The 23198-nt window shown below is 39.0% G+C and overlaps 2 protein-coding genes across 2 annotated transcripts in view; both read left to right on the top strand.

Annotated features, from left to right (window-relative positions):
• The first annotated feature begins 7686 nt into the window (after positions 1-7686).
• POC1B (POC1 centriolar protein B) overlaps positions 7687-23198 on the top strand; it is a 59149-nt gene continuing 43637 nt past the window's right edge. The window contains exons 1-8 of the mRNA XM_062585086.1: positions 7687-7735; positions 7888-7972; positions 15958-16129; positions 16886-17065; positions 18442-18549; positions 19431-19546; positions 19940-20073; positions 21018-21086. Coding sequence (XP_062441070.1) covers positions 7721-7735; positions 7888-7972; positions 15958-16129; positions 16886-17065; positions 18442-18549; positions 19431-19546; positions 19940-20073; positions 21018-21086 — 879 coding nt within the window. The 5' untranslated portion in view covers positions 7687-7720. The remainder of the gene's footprint in view (positions 7736-7887; positions 7973-15957; positions 16130-16885; positions 17066-18441; positions 18550-19430; positions 19547-19939; positions 20074-21017; positions 21087-23198) is intronic.
• Positions 8335-13020, top strand: GALNT4 (polypeptide N-acetylgalactosaminyltransferase 4). The gene has a single exon (XM_062585070.1). It carries the CDS (start codon positions 8335-8337, stop codon positions 10084-10086), a length of 1752 nt encoding a protein of 583 aa, XP_062441054.1. The 3' UTR covers positions 10087-13020.

Here is a 23198-nt window from a genome sequence, read left to right as displayed (position 1 = left end):
GAGCTCAGATATCAAGAAGTCATTTTTCTAATTAAATTTATTTTATTTTTTCTTGTTCCTGCTTATTCCATTTCCTACTTTATTTTCCTTGTTAGTTTCTTTAGGTATAAAGTTGCCTTGTAATACATAAATAAGCAGATACTTCATCAAGCTTCATATTTCCAAATAACACTACTATGAAGTGTAGTCACCTTCTCCTCATTTTCACTGATTCAATCATACAACTAATATCCACATTATACTAGATGATGCTATTGTTTAACTGTACTAAATGGAGATATTCTGCCAATGTCAATCTATTCATACTTCAGCAGATGCCATAGAATTAGACTAACCTTTGCTGCATTGTACTAAATTCTTCCAAACTTGTTCTAAACTTCATAAATCTAATAAGGCACATGTTAACTCCTGATTTTAAGCACACCTTACAACTAACCTTGCTAAAGTAACTTGATTCTAACCCACATAATTTTAAAATATACAGTATTTTTAAAAACGGCATACAATAGCAAACAGCCCTCATTATAGACATGGTTGCATCCAGGCAGGCTTTGAATATCTCCAGAGCAGGAGCAACAGGGACCCCTTCTTGCTGAAGCCCCAGCTTGAACCAGGGACCTTTAGATCTTCAGTCTAACACTTTCCTAGCCGAGCTACTTCAGGCACTATCTCACATCAATTTAGAAAACAACTGTTTTACTTATTATTAGAAAAGCCAGATGCAAGCACACAAATAAACTATTTACCAACATTCTCATGATGTTGGCAACACAACAGCCATTACTGATATTGACTATTCATTAAAATATTAAAGGCGGGGGGCGGGGGGAAGAGAGAGAGAGAGAGAAATAAGTTCTTTAAATTTAGAATTGCAGACGGGTATACAGCCAGGTAGTTATGTCACTGCTACAAAACATCATATTAATCATATTAAATCCCAGGAAATTTCATTAGCCAGATGAATCCCATCACCAGAAAATAATCAATGGTGACAAATGTTCTCACAGATTCAAACAATTATACAAACTGTTATACAGTTATAATCTGACATGGAAGATAACATTAATATAGGTTTACATGCAGCTCACTCCATGTTACAATTGCGTATTACTATATGAGATTTTTTACTGTACTGTTTGGGTAATTATGGAGAAATACTTTGAAATTTAATTCCTGAAGTAATTAGAAAGAGGCGTATCTTCTGCACAAAAGCAACTAACAAAAAATCTTTTGGATAATACCCATTCTTATACAAATTCTAATGATTTTAAGACAAGTTATCTGGCAGAGTAACTGTTGCTGTCAGCTTCTACTCTAAAAGATTATTTGGCTTACAGTATCACTTTTAAATTATGTAGTTTTCCTTTCCACGTGCTTTCCTTGATGCACTTTAAGGTCTGTTATTTATCCTTCAATAGAAATACAATCTATATACAAAATAAGAAAAAAACCTCATACATTCATCAGCCTCATGTTCACCTTCCAACATGTCCTTGCTTTCTCAGCATATTTCAAGAATCAATGACTTCTGTATTAAGTCATTTGAAGGTATCTGACTCCAAATGTAAATTTGTTGCCAGTTTTCATGAATCAACAAAACCATAAAAACAATTTTTTAAGGATGAAAAGCTTTTGACCTGTTAACCCAATCTACTCTACATAATTTTGAAACACAATTCTAGTTACTACTAAATTCTACTTCCATAACATTCACTAAAATAAGTTGCAGCCTTAAGTAGATGGTTATCTGTTTTAATAGAATTCTTGAGCTACCTCACTAGCACAACTGGAAGGGTTTTTTTTAAAAAAAAAAAAAACAATAATAATTCAACACTGAATAATTTGTCATGCGTACCTTGGTTTGATAACATCCTCACTGGCCTTTTTATTGTGTATACTGAATTATGGCATACTATTATATGCACTTCTCTAATACAAAAATCACAAGTAATTGTCTCCTCCTTAATTACCACTTATTTGCAAACACAGAAAATCTGTGACATAAATTGACGCATCTGACAATAGCTCCTTCTTGCATATAGTATCCAAAAGCCTTCCAGTGTTCCAAGATCTTACATTTCCTGTAGCTAGAGTGTTTGTTTCTCAGCTTTTAGTCTAGTTGACAAATGGTATTCAGTAGCACTATAATGCAGTTTAAAAGCGCTGCAGCTACCTCCTAGCTGAAAAAGTACCGACCAAACACAATTCTAGTATTACCGACACACTTTTTAGTGTTAGCTTATATGTAGTCCTATGATACGTTAATAGGACGAACAACAACGCATGGCTTAACTATTTTTTGTCTTCCTGTTGCATTTGTTGAGTGGTAGCACAAACATGAAAAGTCTTCCTGAACTTTCTCTGTTTATCATACATATGCGCTGATACTCAAAACACATAGTAAAAGTTATTTTTTCCCACTCATGGGTGACTTAAAGATATTTAGATTCCTTTTAAATTAAACTGATTTAATCCTTAAACCTATGGAAACAATACAATATACCTCTTTTATATCAGATCAAGTAATACAAAAAGAACATACCTAAAACTCAAGCTTTCTCATTAAAAACATGTAAGGGTCTTCTTCAATAGGTCATCTTTGGTGTAGAATCATTTTTGAAACTTTCTTCAAGGGACTTTCTTCAAATAACAGATTCTACCATTTTAAAATTTTCCTAGTGTCTCTCAGTAACGTTCCTTTACGCTAAAAGTGACATCAAATACATTCAGAATCATCCTTGCATTTCAATCTGTATGCACAAACTCACTGTTCTTTTCAATGTTCCTGCTTCTGTCGGTGAATAGACTTCAATGGGACTTTGACAAAGTTCCTCCAAACCAGCAATTCTCCACATCTATTTTCACAACTGTTTTAATGTAGCATGAAAAGACAGGAGCTCTCAAGGGCTGGAAAGATGATGAGGGATAAGGGTCTACAACCTTTAACTGAATACATATATGTACTACATTCTTCTACTGAATGTACATGAATAACCAACTTCACACTGGCAAAGCATATGTCACATCCCCCTCTAGTGTCCAAGCCACATCATAGCCTACTTCTGTTCCCTCTGCGCCCCCCCCCCCCCACACACCCAGGGGTCACCAGATCTCCTGCAAACATCTGTGCCTCTGATAAAACAGCCCAGAGGAGATAATATAAAAAGATCGGGGGGGGGGGGGGGGGTTGTCTTTTAAAAAAGGAAAAGCTATTCAGACCCCTACACTAAAGTTGTATTACAGTTATAAAGTCCTCACATTTGATAGGACAAAATGCCAGTTGGACTAGTATATTAAAATTGCTCCCTTGTGCACATGATGTTACTTCAGTTACTATGAAATACCATTGGATTGGTAATTTATGCCTGCATTGCAACATATATGCACAAGGAACATTAAATTTGTCTGTGTGTCCTTGAATTATATGCATAGTTTAATTATGTCCTAGTTTGACCATGCAACCTGTGCTAATTTTCAGTATGATCTTAAAGTGTTCCTCCATATTAAAAAATTTGTTTGGACTGCTGAATATTAAAACATTATTATTGCTTAGAGTTTGAAGGAAAAACAAACTCTCATTCATAGCAAATTCTCATGTTAGAAAAAGAAATGCATAGAAGTTAAAGCAATACATATGCAAGAAATGTTAACTCAGTACCTGTGAAAAAACTTCACAGTTGCTGAAGGAACAGCCCAGTGTTGCTGGAATAATGCTTGGAAAATATTTTCTGATGCACCATCTATCCTTACCATCACACTACACAAGCTGACACAGCTTGTATATTACAGAATTATTAGTCTGAACCTTAAAAATGTCAGCTCATAGTTGTATTAGATTATTAGGAGTTACAATCACACTCAGAACGGTTGAAGCTGAAAGGGACCTCTGGAGATCATCTAGTACAACTCCCCTGCTCAAGCAGGGTCACCTAGAGCATGTTAGGCAGGGCTGCATCCAGGCAGGCTTTGAATATCTCCAGAGGAGACTCCACAGCCTCTCTGGGCAACCAGGTCCAGTGCTCTGTCACTCTCACAGTGAAGAAATTCCCCCTCACAGTCAGGCGGAACTTCCTCCTGTGGTTCAGTCTGTGCCTGTCCTCTTGTCCTGTCATATGGCACTCCTAGAAAGGGTCTGGCCCTGTCCCCTTGCCACCCTCCCTTCAGGTACTTGTACACATTGATGAAATCACCTCTCAATCTTCTCTTCCCCAGGTTGAAGAGGCCCAGCTCTCGCAGCCGTTCCTCATAAGGCAGATGCTCCAGCCCTCTGATCATCTTCATAGCCCTATGCTGGACTCTCTCCAGTAGCTCCATGTCTCTCTTGTAGTGGAGAGCCCCGAACTGGACACAGTACTCCAGATGAGGCCTCCCCAGGGCTGAGCAGAGGGGCAGGATCACCTCTTTCGACCTGCTGGCAACACTCTTCCTAATGCACCCCAGGAGAACATTGGCCTTCTTGGCCCCAAAAGCACATTGCTGGCTCATAATCAACCTGTTCATATTGAAATAATTATTTTTAAAAAAATGCATGCCAAATGCATTCCACAAAAGACGTGGAAAAATAATCAGCATTAAAACTACAAAGATTACCTGCCAGCTTTATAAATACAGTCCTTATATGTAATTATGTAAATGCAAAAGCAAGGGAGTATTTTGCTTCCTTTTCCTATTGGGAGTCTTCAAAATGCTCTCAGGTGAGGATGGGCATTAAGGAGCAGATTATCTTTGTAAACCCTGTAATTAGCAAAAAAACTTCCTAGCACTTCCTAGAAGAGGGATGCCCCTCTCTTTCTCTCCATAGTCATAGTCCTTCCTCTACTTTGTGCCTATCACTCGGCACTTTACAGTTCAGGAATTTTATCGGCAGCTACACGTTTCAGTTTATTGTAAACACACAGAGTAAAGGACAAAGATCTGCATGAGAAGTAACAGCTGTGAAGAAGGTAAAAGGAGAACGATTGAGCATGGCTGGGAATTGTCAGGTCAGCTTGTAACTAAAATTGTATGCGTCTTGGAGGGATACTCCGTGATCCACCAAGTTTTGCAGAGCTGCTGCAACACAACCATACTCTATGATGCACCTCAAAACACAGATATCCAAAATACGGTATCAGATATGATATTATACATTTACTGCAGCATGGAAGGTAATTTCTCTCCTTGAAGATGAGAAGCAGAACACAAAATAACCTAGACTATTTAAACTTTAGTATTAATACTGCAACCCAGAAGCACTGCATCTAAAACTAATTTGATTATGTCCAGGCTGAAGGCCATCAGTCACTGTTAATAAACCCAGGAGAAAGAATGGAGCAAAGGTTGAGAAATAGGTAGAAACTTAAGTAGTGGTGAGCAAGCCAACTGAATTCAAGTTTTATTAGTTACTACTTCTGCAACATAGTACAATGTGGGACATTCAAGTTTTATTATTAACTTTTTTTTAATGGAACATACTTACTTTGTGATAACTAAAAGCATATGAGCTAACATAAGGGGGTGGATAAGTGAGCTCTGAGGGAGAAAATTAAAAATAAAACAACATCCCAAGAATAAATAATGACAGAACTAAGAAAAACTTTGACTTTACTTAGGTGCAAGTTAAAGTCAATGTGTCCCATCCACCACTTAGTCAACCTAGTTTTATTTCCTGAAGCTGCAAAAATAAGTCACCAGTCTGCATAACATCAACATAAGGAGAGCCAGGAGATTTTAGTGTAAACATCTGTGTTCTTTTTGTGATAAGCCTGCTTTTTAAAGCATTTAAAAAAATTATTAAAGCTGTATTTAATGGTTAGGCATAACTAATTTCAAATTGTTCTGCAGCTTAGAAAACTTGCACGTCGGCCTAATTAATGACCTGATTTTGTAGATGTACAAGTTTATTGTGAGATGATGCTCTATAAAATGCAGGTTGGATAAAAAGAGGTAATTGAAGTTTAAGTTACTTCTTCATGACCACTTGAATACACAGCCCTCCCTTTTGCTAATTGCTGCTGCCCCTCTTTTTGCTAACACAGCTATCTAAGTAGCATTTTCAGTGAGACTGGTTCCCTTGCCTAGCTTACCATAAAGCTGCACAAACATTCACAGCACTAGTAACATCATTCTTTTTCTTGGTTCTAAGCAAGAAAAAAAAAAAAGAAAGAAAGAAACCGCATTTTTTTTAAAAAAAAATCCCAGTTGCTTTTTTTTTTTTTTTTTTAAGGACTACTTAAAGACAACTCTATGATACAAACATGAGTGCTGGCTTGGAAATCTAGAAAGCACTAGGAGACCAAGAACCAACGGGGAAGAGACTATTCAAGAAAACAATAGCACCTAAAGTAGCTTAATGCAAAATTACTGCCTTAAGTGTTAAAGCAGCAATTTAGAAGTAACAACATTCAGATCATATTATTTAGATCTTCCACAGTTTTGAATATTTTCCCTCCTTATCAGATAACCTGGAAAGAAAGGCCCTCAAGAACAGGCAAACAAAAGCTGTGGTAGAAAAATGAGTCTTACTCTATTAAAGAGATAGAATCATGCATGAAAGACTGACTCATGATAGATTTTTCTAGTGTCTGAGCACATTATACTTACCACAGTTACTGTATTTCTTTAGGTACTGTAAACTGTAGACCTTTGCCCCCAAATAAGTTTCATACACACTGCTCTGCTCCAGGGCTTTATACTCCTTGAATTTTAAGTTCCTGAGTATTCACCTTAGTATTCTTGACCAGGCAGCCTTACTAGATTCCTGAAACAGTAAGTGCGACCACCTGAGTGTGCTGGAGGCACACATTTGCTAGGTCAGGGCCCAAGGAAAGGAGACCTCTGGTACTCCACCTCAGGGAACAACCTCAGACCAGTAGTCAAAGCAAAAACAGGAAAGAAACGCAGCTCAACCTGTAACCGTGGCAATGGCATTTTCAAGCAGCCCTAACAATTTTAATCAACTCAGAAGCCCCTTTAAGCCTTCCTGAGATTCCTCAATCAAAACAAAACAGGAGCACGTGAAGTTCCGAGCACCATACCGTCACTTGAGAACGAACACAAAACGCGGGGTTACCTCACCAGGAAGAGCTTTTGTTTTTAATACACCGCAAGCCAACTTTCCTAAGCCACGCCGCGGAGCCCCGCTTTCTCGCACCCCTCGCAAACCAGGCCACCCCGGATGGCCGCGCGCTCGCCATCTCGCAGCCGGAGAGCGGGGCCCCAGGCAGCGCAACGGACGCCGGTGTGCGTGCGTGCGGAGGGGGGATCCGGCCCTGCCCAGGCCCCGCGGACGTGTAACGGCCGCCACCGGCGCAGCGAACGACAAAACCGCGCTTGCGCATAGCGAAGAGCGCGGCTAACGGTCACATAGCGCCTCGCAGCAGGGGCGGGGCTAACGGCAGCGCAGGGCCCGCCCCCGCGCGGAGCCACGCCCCCGAGTGGGCGGGGGCGCCCAGCTGAGAGTAGCATTGTCCGCACACCGGGTAGCCAGAGAACTGCGAGGGGCGCTGCTGCTCTGCGCCTTTAAGAGCGAGTCGAGCACCCACACGACGGATGGGGGCAGCCGCGGGGCGCCGCCGGCGGCGCGGTCCCCGCCCCCGCTCCGAGAGCAGCCGGCGAATGGGCGAATCGAAAGACGCAGCGTTGGCGCCAAACGCGAGCTCGGGGCTCGACTGGCCGAGTCTGGAGCGCGGGGGGTTTGACAGCGCAGCGGCGCCGCCGGGGCAGCCGCCGCCCCGCGCCTATGGCGTCCGCGCTGGTAAGAGCCCGGCGGTGGCGGCGGGTCTCTGCGGGGCGGCCGGGGCGCGCTGCGGGGCCGCGGCGAGGCGCGGGGGCCGCGCGGGGCGAGGCGGCGGCGCCGCCGCCGCAGCGAGGGCCGCCGGCTGACGGCGGCCGCCTTCCTCCCCGCAGGAGGACCCCGTCCTCATCCGGCCCTTCCGCGGCCACAGAGCGGCGGTGACCGGCGTCGCCTTCAACGCGGGCGCCACGGGGTTGGGTGAGTGCGCGGGGCCGCGCCGGGCCGGGCCGGGCCAGGGAGGCGGCGGCGGACGCCGTGGGCTCCGCGGGCGGAGCGGGGCGGGGGCCGAGGAGTCTCTGCCCCTTCCTTAAGCGACAACTTTTTGAGCAAACCACGAGGCGGGAGGAGGGGTTTGTCCCGCGGCGAGAGAGGAGGAGGAGGAGGAAGTAAGTAAGCGAGCGGAGCGGAGCGGCGGGGGCGGGGGTGCTCCGTGCCGCTCTCGCCGCCGCCGGCCCGGGCCCCAAGCGGGGGCAGCCTGCGGCCCGCCGGCCCCGCGCAGCGGCCGCCGCCGCCTCCCGCCCGCCCGCCCGCCGGCCGGGGGCTGCCCTCAGTCGGCTGCGATGAGGATCCGCCTGGCGCGGCGGTGGACGTGGGTCGGCAGAGGCTGCGCGTTGCTCGGCCTGCTGACGGCCGCCTACCTGGTGGCGGAGCTGTCCGTGTCCTCGCTGGGCGCCTCCCGCGCCGCGGGCAGCGTCGCCGCCGGGAAGTGGGAGAGGCGCTTTTCTGGCGGAGCGGGCGAGGCGGTGGATTTGGCTCGTCCAGTTTATGACAGATCCCCGCCTGATTCCCACGCCCCGGGAGAATGGGGTAAGCCCACTCGCCTGCAGCTGAGTCCGGAGGAGAAGAAACAGGAGGAGGAGCTGATCGAGAAGTATGCGATTAATATTTACTTGAGTGATAAAATCTCTCTCCATCGGCACATTGAAGATAATCGGATGGGTGAATGTAAAACTAAATCTTACAACTACAGACGACTGCCCACAACATCTGTCATAATCGCTTTCTACAATGAAGCGTGGTCAACGCTGCTGCGGACGGTACACAGTGTTCTTGAAACATCTCCTTCAGTTCTTCTGAAAGAAATTATATTAGTTGACGACTTGAGTGATAAAGTGTATTTGAAGGCTGACCTTGAAAAATACATAAGCAATCTGAAAAGGGTTCGTTTGATAAGAACCAACAAACGAGAAGGATTGGTCCGCGCACGCTTAATCGGAGCTACCTTTGCCACTGGTGATGTCCTTACATTTCTAGACTGTCACTGTGAATGCGTCTCTGGTTGGTTAGAACCGCTGCTCGAGAGGATTGCTGAGAATGAGACTGTTGTTGTTTGTCCTGTTATTGACACCATTGACTGGAACACGTTTGAATACTACATGCAAACAACAGAGCCCATGATCGGGGGTTTTGACTGGCGGTTGACGTTTCAGTGGCACTCTGTGCCAAAGCATGAACGTCAAAGGCGCAAATCTGAAACTGACCCAATCAGATCCCCGACTATGGCCGGTGGCTTGTTTGCTGTCAGCAAGAAGTATTTTGAGTACCTGGGTACATATGATACGGGAATGGATGTTTGGGGAGGGGAGAACTTAGAACTATCGTTTAGAGTTTGGCAGTGTGGAGGCATACTGGAGATTCATCCGTGCTCCCATGTAGGCCATGTGTTTCCAAAGCGTGCACCATATGCTAGGCCAAACTTCCTTCAGAACACTGCACGTGCTGCTGAGGTGTGGATGGATGAGTATAAAGAACTGTTCTACAACAGAAATCCTTCAGCAAGAAAAGAAAATTATGGAGATATATCTGAAAGAAAGCTTCTAAGAGAGCGTTTGAAATGTAAGAATTTTAACTGGTATTTAAAGAACATATTTTCAGAGCTGCATGTACCAGAAGATCGTCCTGGCTGGCATGGTGCTATCCGCAGTGCAGGCATATCGTCAGAATGCCTGGACTATGCTTTGCCAGAGCATAATCCTACTGGAGCTCACCTTTCTCTCTTTGGATGCCATGGTCAAGGAGGCAATCAATTTTTTGAATACACATCAGATAAGGAGATTAGATTTAACTCTGTAACTGAACTATGTGCCGAAGTCCCTGAGCAAAAAGATTTCATTGGTATGAGGAGCTGCCCAAAAGATGGATCTCCTATTCCAGAAAATATTATATGGCATTTCAAAGACGATGGGACTATTTATCATCCTCAGTCAGGAAAGTGCCTTAGTGCTTATCGTACAACCGAGGGGCGTCCAGATGTGCAAATGAGAGCTTGTAATGTTGCAGATAAAAATCAGATTTGGAAGTTTGAGAAATAATGGCTATTGGTAGTAAGAATCGGATGGACTATAATCACCAAGGCTTTTGCGTACATGGGCAAGGGGCAACATTTGATTGTGAACGTCTTCAGAAGTGTCCTTCCTGTAGTAGTGTAGAAACTGTCTCCTGCAGTGAACAGTATGAAAAGCAAAAGTAAATAATGCGGTTTAGTTTCTGAAACATTAAGTCCCAATTTAGAGGTTTTTATTTTTGTAGAATGTTGATTTATTGTTTTCTTATTTTGATCTGCCTTAATTATGGGAAAACAAAGCCTGTTTAGTGGACTGAAGAGGTTGCTCTTGTGTGTGTGGGGGGGGTTGTTTGTTTGCTTTTTAATACTAAACCTACAAGATCATATGTGAAAGTAAAGAATTTATTCCTAAGGAAGTAAAAGTTAGGGTTCTTGTAGCAATATTAACCAATCTATTTTGCAGCTGCATCATGTAATGTGTGTATCTAACATGCTAAATAATGCTACATTAGCAGGTGGTTGAGTTGACTTTGTGGAAAGCAGAATCTGCTTTCTGGATTTTGGTCTTGGAATATCATATAACTTTACTGACAAGTTTTCATACCCTTGAGGATTTTAAGGTGACAATTGACTATGTTGTTCTGAGGAAAAAGAAGGATTTTTTAGTGGATAGGACTCAGGAAATGGTAGGCTTTGTCTCAGATGCTTTCTTCTGGCACAAATGCCTTGCAGTCCTGCCCCTGTGCTGGAACACTGATCTGCTAAGGGTGACTCAGGAATCTTTGTATGCTTGGAAATAAGAGAGTAGCAGCAGTGGAAACAAGGGCATACTAAAGGTACTGTACATGAGAAGAAGTAAGGATGGTAAGAAGTAGGAGTTCCACTGAAGAAGCAAAGAGAGCATAGACTTGCATTAGCTACTACTGTTTCTTAGCTATATATATATGTAATATTTACATGGTCCTTGTGTAAGCTTTTCCACGTTAAACTTTTGGCTTCCTAGGGAGGAAGCTACAGAGCTTATCCAACTGTACCGTGTGTTCAGAACAAATTTTGGTTACATCTTACAAGCCCTTGTACAAATTTTGAAGTGGCAGCAGAGTAGAGGAGAGAGACACAAAGGAAAACTTGGGCTGTTTTGGTTTGCCACATGTACTGTATTTTGGCAACAGCTTGCAGGCCCTACACCGTATGTGGAGCTTTGAAATAGTTGCAGTATGTGCTACTTCTTTCTGGTCATAATAGTGTCACAGGACACTCGGTGAAGTTGGGGTTACTGAGGTGAGGGGAACTGAAGAGGCAGAAGACAAATCTTAGGAAACCAGAGTTTGTTAGGTGGCTCACAGGACATCTTGCTTTGAACATGTGTTATTCTGTTTCCCATCATGCTAACTGTGGAAGAATATTGGTTCTTGAATTGTGTCACTAACTCATTTTCTTTTATCTGGGTGTGATTACAGGCACTAGATGTGATCAGTATTTTGTGTACTTGAAAAAAACAGTCTTGTGCTAGGGTCCATGTTTTGGCCCATCCATGACTGAGTTGAATGGTTACCTTAATGTTGCAGGTATTCCAGCTTTTTTGGTTACTTTCATTGAAGTAATAGATGTTCTCAGTAGCCACAATAAAGTAAATGTTGGCACTGGGCTGGTAGGCAGGAACTTGAGGTGGTGAGCAATACGAATCTGGATAAACACGTCAGGAATGTAGTAAGCGTAGGTATACTGTAGGCGTTGGTAGGTAGAAGGGCTAAAAGGAAGCAAGTGAGACCTGAAGTAAGTAAAGATTTGCCACAAAAAACAAAGCAAGAGTAAATTAAGATATCCATTTGAATCTGTGTGATTGGAAAAACTTGAAAGATTTGGATGACAACTGACAAGCGAGTTAAAACAGGCTAAGATAGAAGGGGAACATAGGAAAATTTGGATCTGGGGATACAGTGCTAAATCATAGTAAAAATGCTTGCCACTGTGTGGCATGGGTTGTTTTAAGCTTTGGTAACTCGTTTTAAAGAGGTTACTTGCGATTTGATTTTCTTTTTTTTTCCTAAGCTGATTTTGGGGGGAAAATGGAACCTTTTTACTATATAAGGGAGGCATTCCCAGAAAATGCACTTTTCTCTTGTGGCAAGGAATTCTTTTGTGGACTCACAAGTTATGAATCACTTATCAAACTACAAAATACAGCCACTCATTATGTACCAGAGCAGAAAATTATACAAAGTATGTGTTTTGTGAAAAGCTTGCTGTTAACTGTTACATTACATAGAAACAGCAGGAAAAAAGACACAGGTATCCTACATAGTAGAGTCATCAGTTGTATATGCAATGCATACTTCCTCAGATGAAAGTAATTAAACAGTGTGAATATTGACTATGCAACTTTTTATACAATTTTAACTTTTTTATAAGACTTGGCAAAAAACTGTGTTTTGTATAGAGAGTTACTTACATGCTAAATATGACATTCAAAGTGCTATTTGAGCAAAAAAATCTGGGTGAATCCATCTCTTAAAGTTTGAAGACCTTTTCTCTCTGCATGTATCTGAACCCTTCCTCCTACTCCCCACCACATCCCATTATATTTTTAATTGTTTAAAAATATAAAAACAAAAAAAATTACACAAAGCAAAAGTAAATGACCTGGCCCTAAAAAAATATTGTTTCTTCCCAATGGCAACAATTAAAAAATAAATAAAGGTGTGCAGTGAGTGGCTGGGGAATAGGGGAGAGGGAGAGAGAAGCTGCCATTTCCAGTTCAACTAGCATTGAACTTAATTGCAGCAATGTTGCAGAAATATCCAGTTTTTCAGTGTGTGCAGATTTGTGGAAAATCTGAAGCTCTGGAAGATTTTATATTGTGTTATACATCAAGAATTTGAGAAATGTTTGTATATATTTTAAACTACTGATTTTTAAATCACTTAAATCGAATGTGAATTCAACACTGAATAAATATGGGAGGGTTTGGGTTTTCTTTTGGAAAATAAAATTCAAATGATAATTGAATATTGACTACTGTGCTTTTTTAAAAAAAAATTCTCTTCCATTCATATAAGTATATACAGCGTACAATGAAACTGCCATGAACTTCATGAAACTTATTGAAGATTTGTCATAATTTATCCACTATATCTAAAATCTCAGATTAAGTTCCTTGATGGGGGTTTAATTAATAATTCTTTTTTCCTCTATGTAGGAAATCTTCATAATCACTGTTAAATATGCTTGCATTTTGACTTTACACCCTATTACAGTAACATTTGTAAGGTTCCTTCAAAGTTTGATTTTTATTTATTTGTTTTTATATTCACATCCCCACCTGCACCCATCCTGAAAGTCCATATGACCTGTAATTCATGCACTGTGTTATTTAGTGATATTGGGAATGCTTCAATACTTTAAAAAAAGGAGCAACTAAGTAGTACATTTAGCTCTTAAAGCCTGGTTGACTGTACTTTCTGGTCTTTTGCAGAATGTAGTCATATTCCTTACAATAGTGTTTTGGGAAATGGGAGTGTAATGGTAATGCCTTATTACAGTGCTTTATGTTTTTGTTATATATAATAACTTATATGATCAGTATGAACAACTTAAAAGTATAAATTGAATTTGTATCATTACAAATGCCATAGCTTTCTTTGGCATATGAGTCCCAGATACCTGTTTAAACAACCACTCAGTGTGCACGCGTGGCCTTTGTATAAAATAGTTTCATTTTTTGTTGATCTGTTCCGTTATGACTTGTAAAGGGAAAAACAAGTTATCTAGAAAAACTTTATTGACACTTAATTCTTTCCTTTTACATTTTGAGATACTTTAACTATGTTTGGGTGTTTACAGAAGACTGAGGTTATAAACTTGACTATGTTGCATATTGGCATCAATCTGGTGTGAATTTTCATTTTTTCCCCTTCTGATTGTATTTTGTAGTTTTGCAGTTACTGTTGCATCATGGATAAAATGTTTTGGATTTCATTTCCAAACACAATTCTAATTATATTTTGTTTTCTGTACGGAGTGTGTGCAACAGACCTATTTGTGGTAGGCTTTCTTTAAAAATCGTTCTGGACCTTCTGTGTTTCTGTTGTGTTTCAGTTCTGCTATTGTAATTTAGCTTTGGAGGTTGTTTTTGGACCATTTGCTGGTGGTCTGGTAATTGGTAATTCTTCAGTCAGTCTCTCTCCCTTTGCCGGCTGGGCACTGAGCCTCTCTGCTCTTTGAGCCCAAGAGCTAACGTGAACCAGGTTTGAAGGGCAGTATCATGTACAACAGCCTTTAAGTGCCCTGATAGTGGGTAAGCGGCCTGAAGAGCAGCCTGAGTAGGCTCAAGAGAGGATCTAGTAAGAGTTTAGGCAATAGAAAATGTTGGATCATTGCTTGCAGCTCATTAGTATTGGGATAATCCCTTTATGAGAGAGTGAGCCACAGAAAACCCAGACTTTGAATGTACTATGTTGTCTTCTTTTAGAATAGTTCCTTTGGTTTTAGCAAGCAAAGAGGGCTTTTTGAAAGCAAGGAGGGCTGGTATTACATAGCCTGTCAGCAGTCTGCGAGGCACTGCTGTGTGTTGCACGAGTAATTGGTGGTTCATGCATTCCTTGTTTTAGGAACTGTCAATCTTGTTATCTGTTCCACTTTTCCAAGATGATGCCTTGAAATTCTACTTTGACTTTGAGTTTACTTTTTATTTCTGTTCTATGCAACTCTAAATTACATTTTTCTGAATCAGAGGCAAAAAAAATAATTCAAGTACAATTAGAGCCTGCTATAAAATAAGCAGCTTTGAAATATTTGAGAGGAAGAAATATTCTGTGTTTATGCATCAGATTCATGCCTCCTGATGCGAGGGTAAGGATAGTCTTGTCCCCCATCTCTTATTAGAAAACAATATTTTTTGAAGTAAAATAACTCTGAGCAAAATGCCTGCATCGAGTTTAGCGTCTGATGTTTTGTTCAAGTCTTGCCATGACATATGTGCCAATAAGTAGGCTTCTTTCCTTATTCTACTGCTGTTTGTGTTGTTGGTGCCTGGAACAGATTGGGATAAGATTTATCATCCTTACTTTCATGTCTACTCCAGTTTCTCGGAGGTCATTGCTCTTCTTTTCCCTCCCTTTCTGTACTAGGAGTAGAAATTTTGTAATTGGTGAGGGAGAGGGAAGAAGAAGAGACATAAATCTGTTTTTTTTTTTTTTGTTTTTTTTTTTATCTGTTTTTGGTTGTGTCCTCCATGCTAGCACTTAGGGGAGATGAAGATAATGGGGCTTAGGAGAATCTGGCTTGTCAATTTAGTTCAGCTCCTCGTAGCTTTTGCTGCCTGAAGTTTCTTGAAAATGACTGAGCTCCAGTGAAAAGCAGTGTCTGCTTTCTTAGATTTAGGGGATAGAGTCAACTTATAAGGTGATTGAACCCCCCTCGCCCCCAAAATTATTTCTTTTAGCGGGCAAAAAACTTCACATTCTAATTTTGAGCTAGACAAATGTTAGCAATAAAAATGTGGTATTTAAACAGAGTTTCAAAATTATCATATTTGGATATTCATTTCAGTTTAGATGCCTAAAGTACCAGAAATGATAATTTCAATTAGTTCTTTGAATTGGCCTCTCTCTCCTCAGAGTGAAATATTTGGAAATTAAAAACGTTATATCTTGGAGATAAGAGTTAAATACTGAACATATCATTGTAAACTCTGTTTTTTTCTGAATATTAAGTAATGAGAAATCTGGATTGATAAACAACGATGTGCATGATGTTGGATTATTTTTTTTAATATTGTTTTTAATCAGTAAAGTGCTTTATAGACCAGTTTGCTCAATACCTGGGACCAGTGGTATGATTTCTTCTTAGCTAATGATTTGCTTTGATAGACAATATCTTCTTAATTATTTCTTGCCAGCTACCTCTTCTTTGGATAGGTTTCTTATGATATGGAAGCTGAAGGCACAGTCTAGAGCGTTCCGATTTGTAGGTCACGCAGCAGCTGTGACCAGCGTGCAGTTCTCACCAGATGGACAACTAGTTGCTTCGGCTTCTCAGGATCGTACTGTCAGACTGTGGATTCCTTGTATGTGAGTATAACTGGGCAATGCTGGCTGTATTTTTATGTATTTATTTTAATGTGCACTGTGGATACTGAAGAACCTCTGTTAAATGTTTCCGTTTCCTTCCCACATCCCTGACTGGGCTTTGTTAGAAACGGAGATTGGGGAGCACAGTTCTTTACTCCAGATTATTCTGTAGTTCCCAGGGAAAATTATTGCAATTCAGAGATCATCATTTCATCAATGTGTAGGACTACTCTTGGTACTGTTTCTCTGGCTTAAAAGATGTATTTCTTTTCATAAAGATTGCATGATTAGGTCTCATTTTGGGGAGACAAATGATGAGGAAACAAAAATAACATTTGAAAAAAGAAATAGACTTGATTTTCTCTTTGGATTGTTATTCCAATAGTGTATAATCACTGCCACTTAAGAATGATCTTAGAAAGTCTAGCACTACTTTAACTCTTAAATGATTCTCGGATTACTGTATTTAAAGCTTTAATTAAATTCTCTTTCAAATAGAATATGGAGGCAAATGCTGCTACTTAATTGTACTATATTCTAAAACTGGTCATCTAAATCTGTATGATTGCTTGTAAAGTCTACATTTTAGTATTTGCTCTACAAATAGGCAAAACTATTGGCAGCACTACAGTTTAGCCACTGTGTGTTGTTTTTGTTTTGGATGAGATGTAGTCTCCCAAATATGGTAACTTTATGGGTTTGTAAGCACTATTTGGTTTAATATAACTGTTTTGTTTTGTGTCCCCTCCCCCCCAGTCATGGAGAATCATCAGTACTAAAAGGTCATACGGCGCCTGTTCGTAGCGTGAGCTTCTCGCATGATGGCCACTTTCTAGTTTCAGCATCCAATGATAAATCAATAAAAATATGGAGCGTTCACCGCCAACGCCTTTTCTTTTCTATATCCCAGCACACTCACTGGGTTCGCTGTGCCAAGTAAGTGTTGTTTTTATTCTCTTTGAAAGCAAGCAGTCTTGGTGGATTTCTTGCACAGAGCTCTTAACAAAGGATATTTATTGCCCAGAGACAGAACTAAGAGAGAGGAAAAATCTGTGAATGGTAAAACTGATATATCAATAATGTTTTTAACCAACTCTGTATGTATGTGTGTATACACACACACATACATATATATGTGCATATATACATAAAAATAAAACTTTTATTAATATGTGTGTGTGTATATATTTCATATCTTTTTTTTTATATATATATCTTAACTGAAGTTTGGAAGCCTATTATTATTAGCCTACATTTATTTATTTAAACATTTGTCATTGGATGTTAAAATAATTATGGACAAGAAGAAAAATTATTTTAAAGGAGGGGTGAGGTCTTCTGCAGTAATTTTCAGTCAATGTCCTGCCCCAGTCATATATATTTTTATGCTGTGTTGACAACTCATTTCTCAGCATTCACTCTTTTCTAGATTTATTTATTTATTTAGATTTCTTGGAGTAAAGGCATAAAAAAGAGTGGTCATGAGCTTCATGAGCTAAAATGAGTAACATTGCTTTTATCCTTTCCATTTTCATAAAAGTTCTTTGTATGGAAAGTTAAGTACCCTATTTAAAGGCAGAGCAGGTCCTCAAAGATAATCCTTTACTGCTTTGTTTCCATACTAACAGAAAATATGTATATTAATCACAGATTTATAGCTAAGAGTCCTGTTAAACATTTGGAAAGGAAATCTAATACTAGTGGATTGCAGAGTCCTGCGGATTTCTAAAGTATATAATGATTGAGAAGAAAAATATTCTAAGAAATCATATGTGAAAATTCTTGAATAGTGTTGCAATATTGCTTTTATGCAGTTGGTTGCTATGAGAAATAATGAGAATTGGTGAAATCAGTCTGCTTAATCTATCTAGTGTGCTTCTTCAGGAATAATCATGAATGTTTTGCTGGAAGTTTGGAAGGCTAGAGAAAACTCCCAGGAGAATATGTATGTAGGTTAAAATTGAACGTAAAGTTCTGTTGTGTTCTCTTTTCTTTTCATCTATAATGAGCTCTTTGGGACCTAAAATGTCTCCTTTAGGTTTAGGTTGCTTGTTACTCTCTTCCCCTCACTTATGGTTTTATTTTTCATTAATTATAGCTGACTGTGAAATCAAAAAAAAAAAAAAAAAAAAATCCAGAAAATGGAAAAAGCTTTTCTCTTGAATTTTATTATTTACTGAGAGATTCAAAATGCTATTATAACTATTATTTCCAAGCAGACTTTCTTGGTTCTTGTGTTTTGCTACCAATGTGTTTAATACTAAACATCTAATACTACACAGAATAGAAATGCATATGTTTACATATTCCAGATTTTCACCTGATGGAAGAATAATAGCATCTTGCAGTGAAGATAAAACTGTTAAAATATGGGATACAAGAAATAAAACATGTGTTGATAGCTTCATAGATTATGGAGGGTAAGTGTTACTATTTTTAAAAAAATCAGTAAAATACATCATTTTAATGAGATTAAATTCATATTTTCTGTTGTTAGCATCTCCATGCCATATCTGAAAATAGATCAAAGTTCTACGATCTGTGGATTGTAATACTCATTTTGATTTTTCTAAAGAGGTTAACTGGCTATATCTACCCAGTTTTCCTAGAGTCAAGAAATAACTCAGAGAGAAGTCAGATCGTTTGGGGGGTTTTGACTTTTTCCTTCATGTTTTTTTTCTTCTGTTAGGATCACTTTATTTAATATTGGGCGCTTTAGCAGGAGGAAAAGCTTAGGAATTCTCCACCTACATATTCACTAGTGCTGCTGATGAAGAAGGTATTCTGTTAGCTTCAGTGATCTACTTTGTTTAATTATGAAAAATAAACACTTGCTTTCACTTATGAATTTCCTTATATATCTTGGAATCAAAGTTTTATTTTACAAATGCCCTAGAATATTAATTTTGTATACATGCTTAGTTAGTTCCACAGCTGCCCCCTCTATCCTTTTTCAAGCAAAAAGGTTGTCGTGTGTGGGTAGAAAATTATTTTACTAACTGTGTGCAACCCTTGATATTATACCAATGTTTTCATGCTCAGAGCTAGCTTTCCAGTACTTTCTTCTGGGAACCTTATACCCTGATGTGAACTGTGAAGATGTGAGTCAGGATGATTGTATTATCTTCTCAGGAAAAAACAGATTATGCAGTCTGATTTGCCAGGCACATCTTTTTTTCCTGCCTATTTAAATTGTTTGAAATACCTTACTTGAGCTTCTGTACAGGTTGTTTCTATGAAAGTTGGTGGCAAATTCTGTTGTAAATATTAAACATCAATCTATTTCATGAATTACCCTTAGATTTGCAAATTTTGTGGACTTCAATCCAAGTGGTACATGTATAGCTTCTGGAGGTTCCAATCATACAGTGAGACTGTGGGATATTCGAACGAACAAGCTACTACAGCATTACAGAGGTAAAAACAACATAGTTTGTTGCATTTTCTTTAGAATGGAGCTATTTGCAACAAAATTTGATTAGTGTAAACTTATTATTTCATTCTTTACTGCAGAAAGTGTTGGGGGGGGAAAGGTCATATTGATATTTTGTAAGTACTCTCTCTGCAGAAAGAATTAGGCAGCCTAAAAAAAACAGACTGTAACCTGGTTATTCCTTTGCAGTGGTGCTCTTGATTTTTAGAATATAACTGAGTAAATGTTTTAGAGATTCTCCTATGCAGCCAACTTTTTTTTTCCCCTCCAGTAATGGAATCAGTTTTTCTTTGGGAAATAGAAAAGAGATAATTATTGGAAATGTACCTTTTATTTCTTAAATATTTCATATCTGATCATAGTCTTATGTAAATTAGTTCACACAGCAGGGGTTAACTGTGTGTCGTTCCATCCTTCTGGTAACTATCTCATCACTGCTTCTACTGATGGTACCCTTAAGATTTTGGACCTCTTAGAAGGAAGGCTTATTTACACACTTCATGGACACAAGGTATACACAATAATTCTATTCTATGATTCTAAGATGTTAATAGGTTCTGAAAAATCTCTTTAAAGGGAAAATAACATTTGTGCCTTCATGTCTTGTGTCTTGCTACTTGTGGAAAAACATCTAGTAGAGAGCCACCTGTTGCCTTAATATAGCTTGTCAGAAATGGACAAGAGATGCATCAGCTTTAGCCCCAGCAATGCAGTTGATCTCTCGGTATTGTATCACAGAATCGGTAAGGTTGGAAGGGACCTCTGGAGATCATCTAGTCCAACCCTCTGCTCAAGCAGAGTCACCTAGAGCACGTTAGACAGGGATGCATCCAGGTGGGCCTTGAAGATCTCCAGAGGAGGAGACTCCACAACGTCTCTGGGCAACCTGTTTTAAGGATAAGCATATGCATGATTAATATTGAGCAAAAGTTCTTGTTCCGAATTAATTAATTAATTTTAGAAATGAAGAGTTAATTACCTGGCATACTAGTCCTTTCTGTACTGAAAAATAGTACAATAACCCTCCAGTTGATTTTGTGTGTGTGTGTGTGTGTGAAAAATGGCAGCCTTTCTCCCTTACCTCCTAATGCAAAACAAACCCTAATTTTGATAACAAATCACTCAGACACATTATTAAATATATATTGCATTATTCAAAACAACTTTTCATTGTTTTAACTCTGTGTAAAATGTATAGACAATGCCACTATCTTTCCATATTTGGTTACAGTAGTGATAATGCAACATCTTATCAAGATGTACAATATTCACTCTTCAATGAAATTGAGTTTCATAAAAATTTCACTGCAGTTGAACTGTTCCTTTTCTTGCTAAAATTGGAAAATGTATTTATATTAAACTACTGCATGGAGGTATTTTTGTCTTTGCCTTAAAATAGTATGATTACAGTAATAGCATAATTTTACTGTGTACTAATTGTTTTTTATTTTACAGGGACCAGTTCTTTCTGTGGCTTTTTCAAAGGGTGGTGAAAAATTTGCCTCAGGTGGAGCAGATGCTCAGGTTTGTGGTATTGACTTTTTAAATAAAATTTCTTCTTAATGTTTGTTGCAGTGAATGAGAGTTAAACATAATATGCCAAAGCATCATGTTAATTATAGTATGCTGACATGATTTCTTTTCATTTCTTCTCCTATTTTGTAATATATTGGCTTTATTTATCCTAAAGTTAAATTTGAGGAGGAAAATGCTAAATGTTGGAAAAGTTGATCCTAACTAATTCAATTGGATATTTTGAAGAGAAGAGCACAATATTGGCCACTTCTATTAACAAATTACATTAAAGGAGTCATTTTTAAGTATAAACATTTTTAAAACACTACAATTTAATGTTGCATACACATTTCATTAGGTTTTTCCTTCTTTTAAAGTCACTACTCTAGTTATAAGAATGTAGTGCTGGAAAACTTTTGGCTAGAATTAGAGGAGGAAAAATCTTATATTAGTTTCACTAATCTGTATTAATGAAACAACAAGGAATTTGACTTCATAGAAGGAAAAGTTGTTTGAACATTTAAAACAAAAGTTCTTTTTAATTAAATAGCAAGCCATGTGATTAATTCTCATCTACTGCGATAAATCTCATAAATATAAAAATTGTTAATAGTCCTAGAATTGCCCTTGACATGTCTTTTATGCCTCAAAAAGAAACAACTTACATAGCCCAAAGATTAAAGTCTCACAATCTGTTGACATTTTTGTCAATATTCGTTGTCTTATTGTTTCCTGTTATAAAAAGCTAGAGCCCATTACAAGTGTAGAAAGTGTTGTAGAAGGGAGAATCTTCTGAACTGACCATGAACTATGTTTGTATTCTAGTAGATATATTTTGTGAAATTTGAAATATATTTCAAGAAGTAACAGAAACAGCCCTGAAAATAATAAATTCTTCTGAATAAAAAAACGTCAGTATCATCAAAATGAATACAGCTGTCTGAAAAACAATGGCAACTATTAGAAAAATGCAGATGTCACCAGTCTTTCAATATTAATCTTGCAAGCAGGAAAAGAAAATGAGTGGAGGGGAAAGACATACATTCCTTGAGCCACTATTGTCGTCTTTTTTCCTCATGCTCAAGCTTTTGTTTGAGTGTTTTCAGTTACAAAAGGAAACTTTGATCCTTAGGGAATCCTGAATTGTTGACCTAATTTTCCTGAGAAGTTTATTTGATTTTTTTTTAATTATTATTTTTTTTAATGAGGACTAATGTAGAGTATTTAACTTGAGAGAAAGTGAAGTGTGTGAAGTATTAAATTAGGTCACATTCTAGAAGACTTATCAGAAGCCCTGATAATGGAGAAGTCATAACATTAAGCCAAACTCAATCTCCCAGACTAATTGCTACCATATTCTAGGAATGGCTGTTATTGCAATGTTCCTTTGAACTCGAGGCCTGCTGAATGCATGCATGTTTGGTGCAATGGTGTCATTGCCTTTCTCCTACTCTGACTCCATGCTATAGAGCCAGTGGCACATGAGATCATGGAGTGAGTCCAATATTGTATTGCAAAACCTGTAAGATGATTCATGTTGTTCAGCAGTCTGATGCACCAGTCTCATGCTCGGTGCATGAGAGGAAAGATCCAGGTTCATAAGAATGTGATTTCTAGGTAAATGGGCAGTAACAAAGTGGTCATAGTAGGACTAGTTGCTAACCCTTTTTTTATTTTTCTTACGAAAAAACATGTTTTTTATCGGTTGAAAATCATCTTTTCATGTGAATGTTAGTGTGGGAGAGAGTTACTTATTTTGCTATAACTTTCATTTTTATGTCTTAAGTTTTAAAGTGTACAGTGTTACATTCTGTGTACATTCTATTCTGTGATAACTGTTGATATATATGGCTTTATCTGTAGCAAACATTAATGTATTCCTTTTGCTGATGACATGTACACACATGTACTCAGGAAACATCAGTGTTTGCTGACCTTTCCATGTAGCTCATTCAAGTCTGCTAGCAGAGTAGCTGTGGGAGCACTCCTCTGCTTGCTTTGGTGGGTTTAATATGGGTTATTGCAAATGTAGATCTCTTCAGGTCTATCTTGAGTTAAACCTTTTAGGGAATATTTATCTGAAAACTTCTGGCAGATTTGTACAGGCAATGTCAGGCTGAT

Source organism: Rhea pennata, chromosome 1 (assembly GCF_028389875.1).
Source record: "Rhea pennata isolate bPtePen1 chromosome 1, bPtePen1.pri, whole genome shotgun sequence".
NCBI lineage: Eukaryota > Metazoa > Chordata > Aves > Rheiformes > Rheidae > Rhea > Rhea pennata.
Note: the sequence above shows the minus strand (reverse complement) of the source record. Positions and strands in the feature narration are given on the sequence as shown.

Excerpts from the sequence above, each read along its gene's own strand:
- GALNT4 (XM_062585070.1), top strand. The coding sequence starts at position 8,335 with ATGAGGATCCGCCTGGCGCGGCGGTGGACGTGGGTCGGCAGAGGCTGC.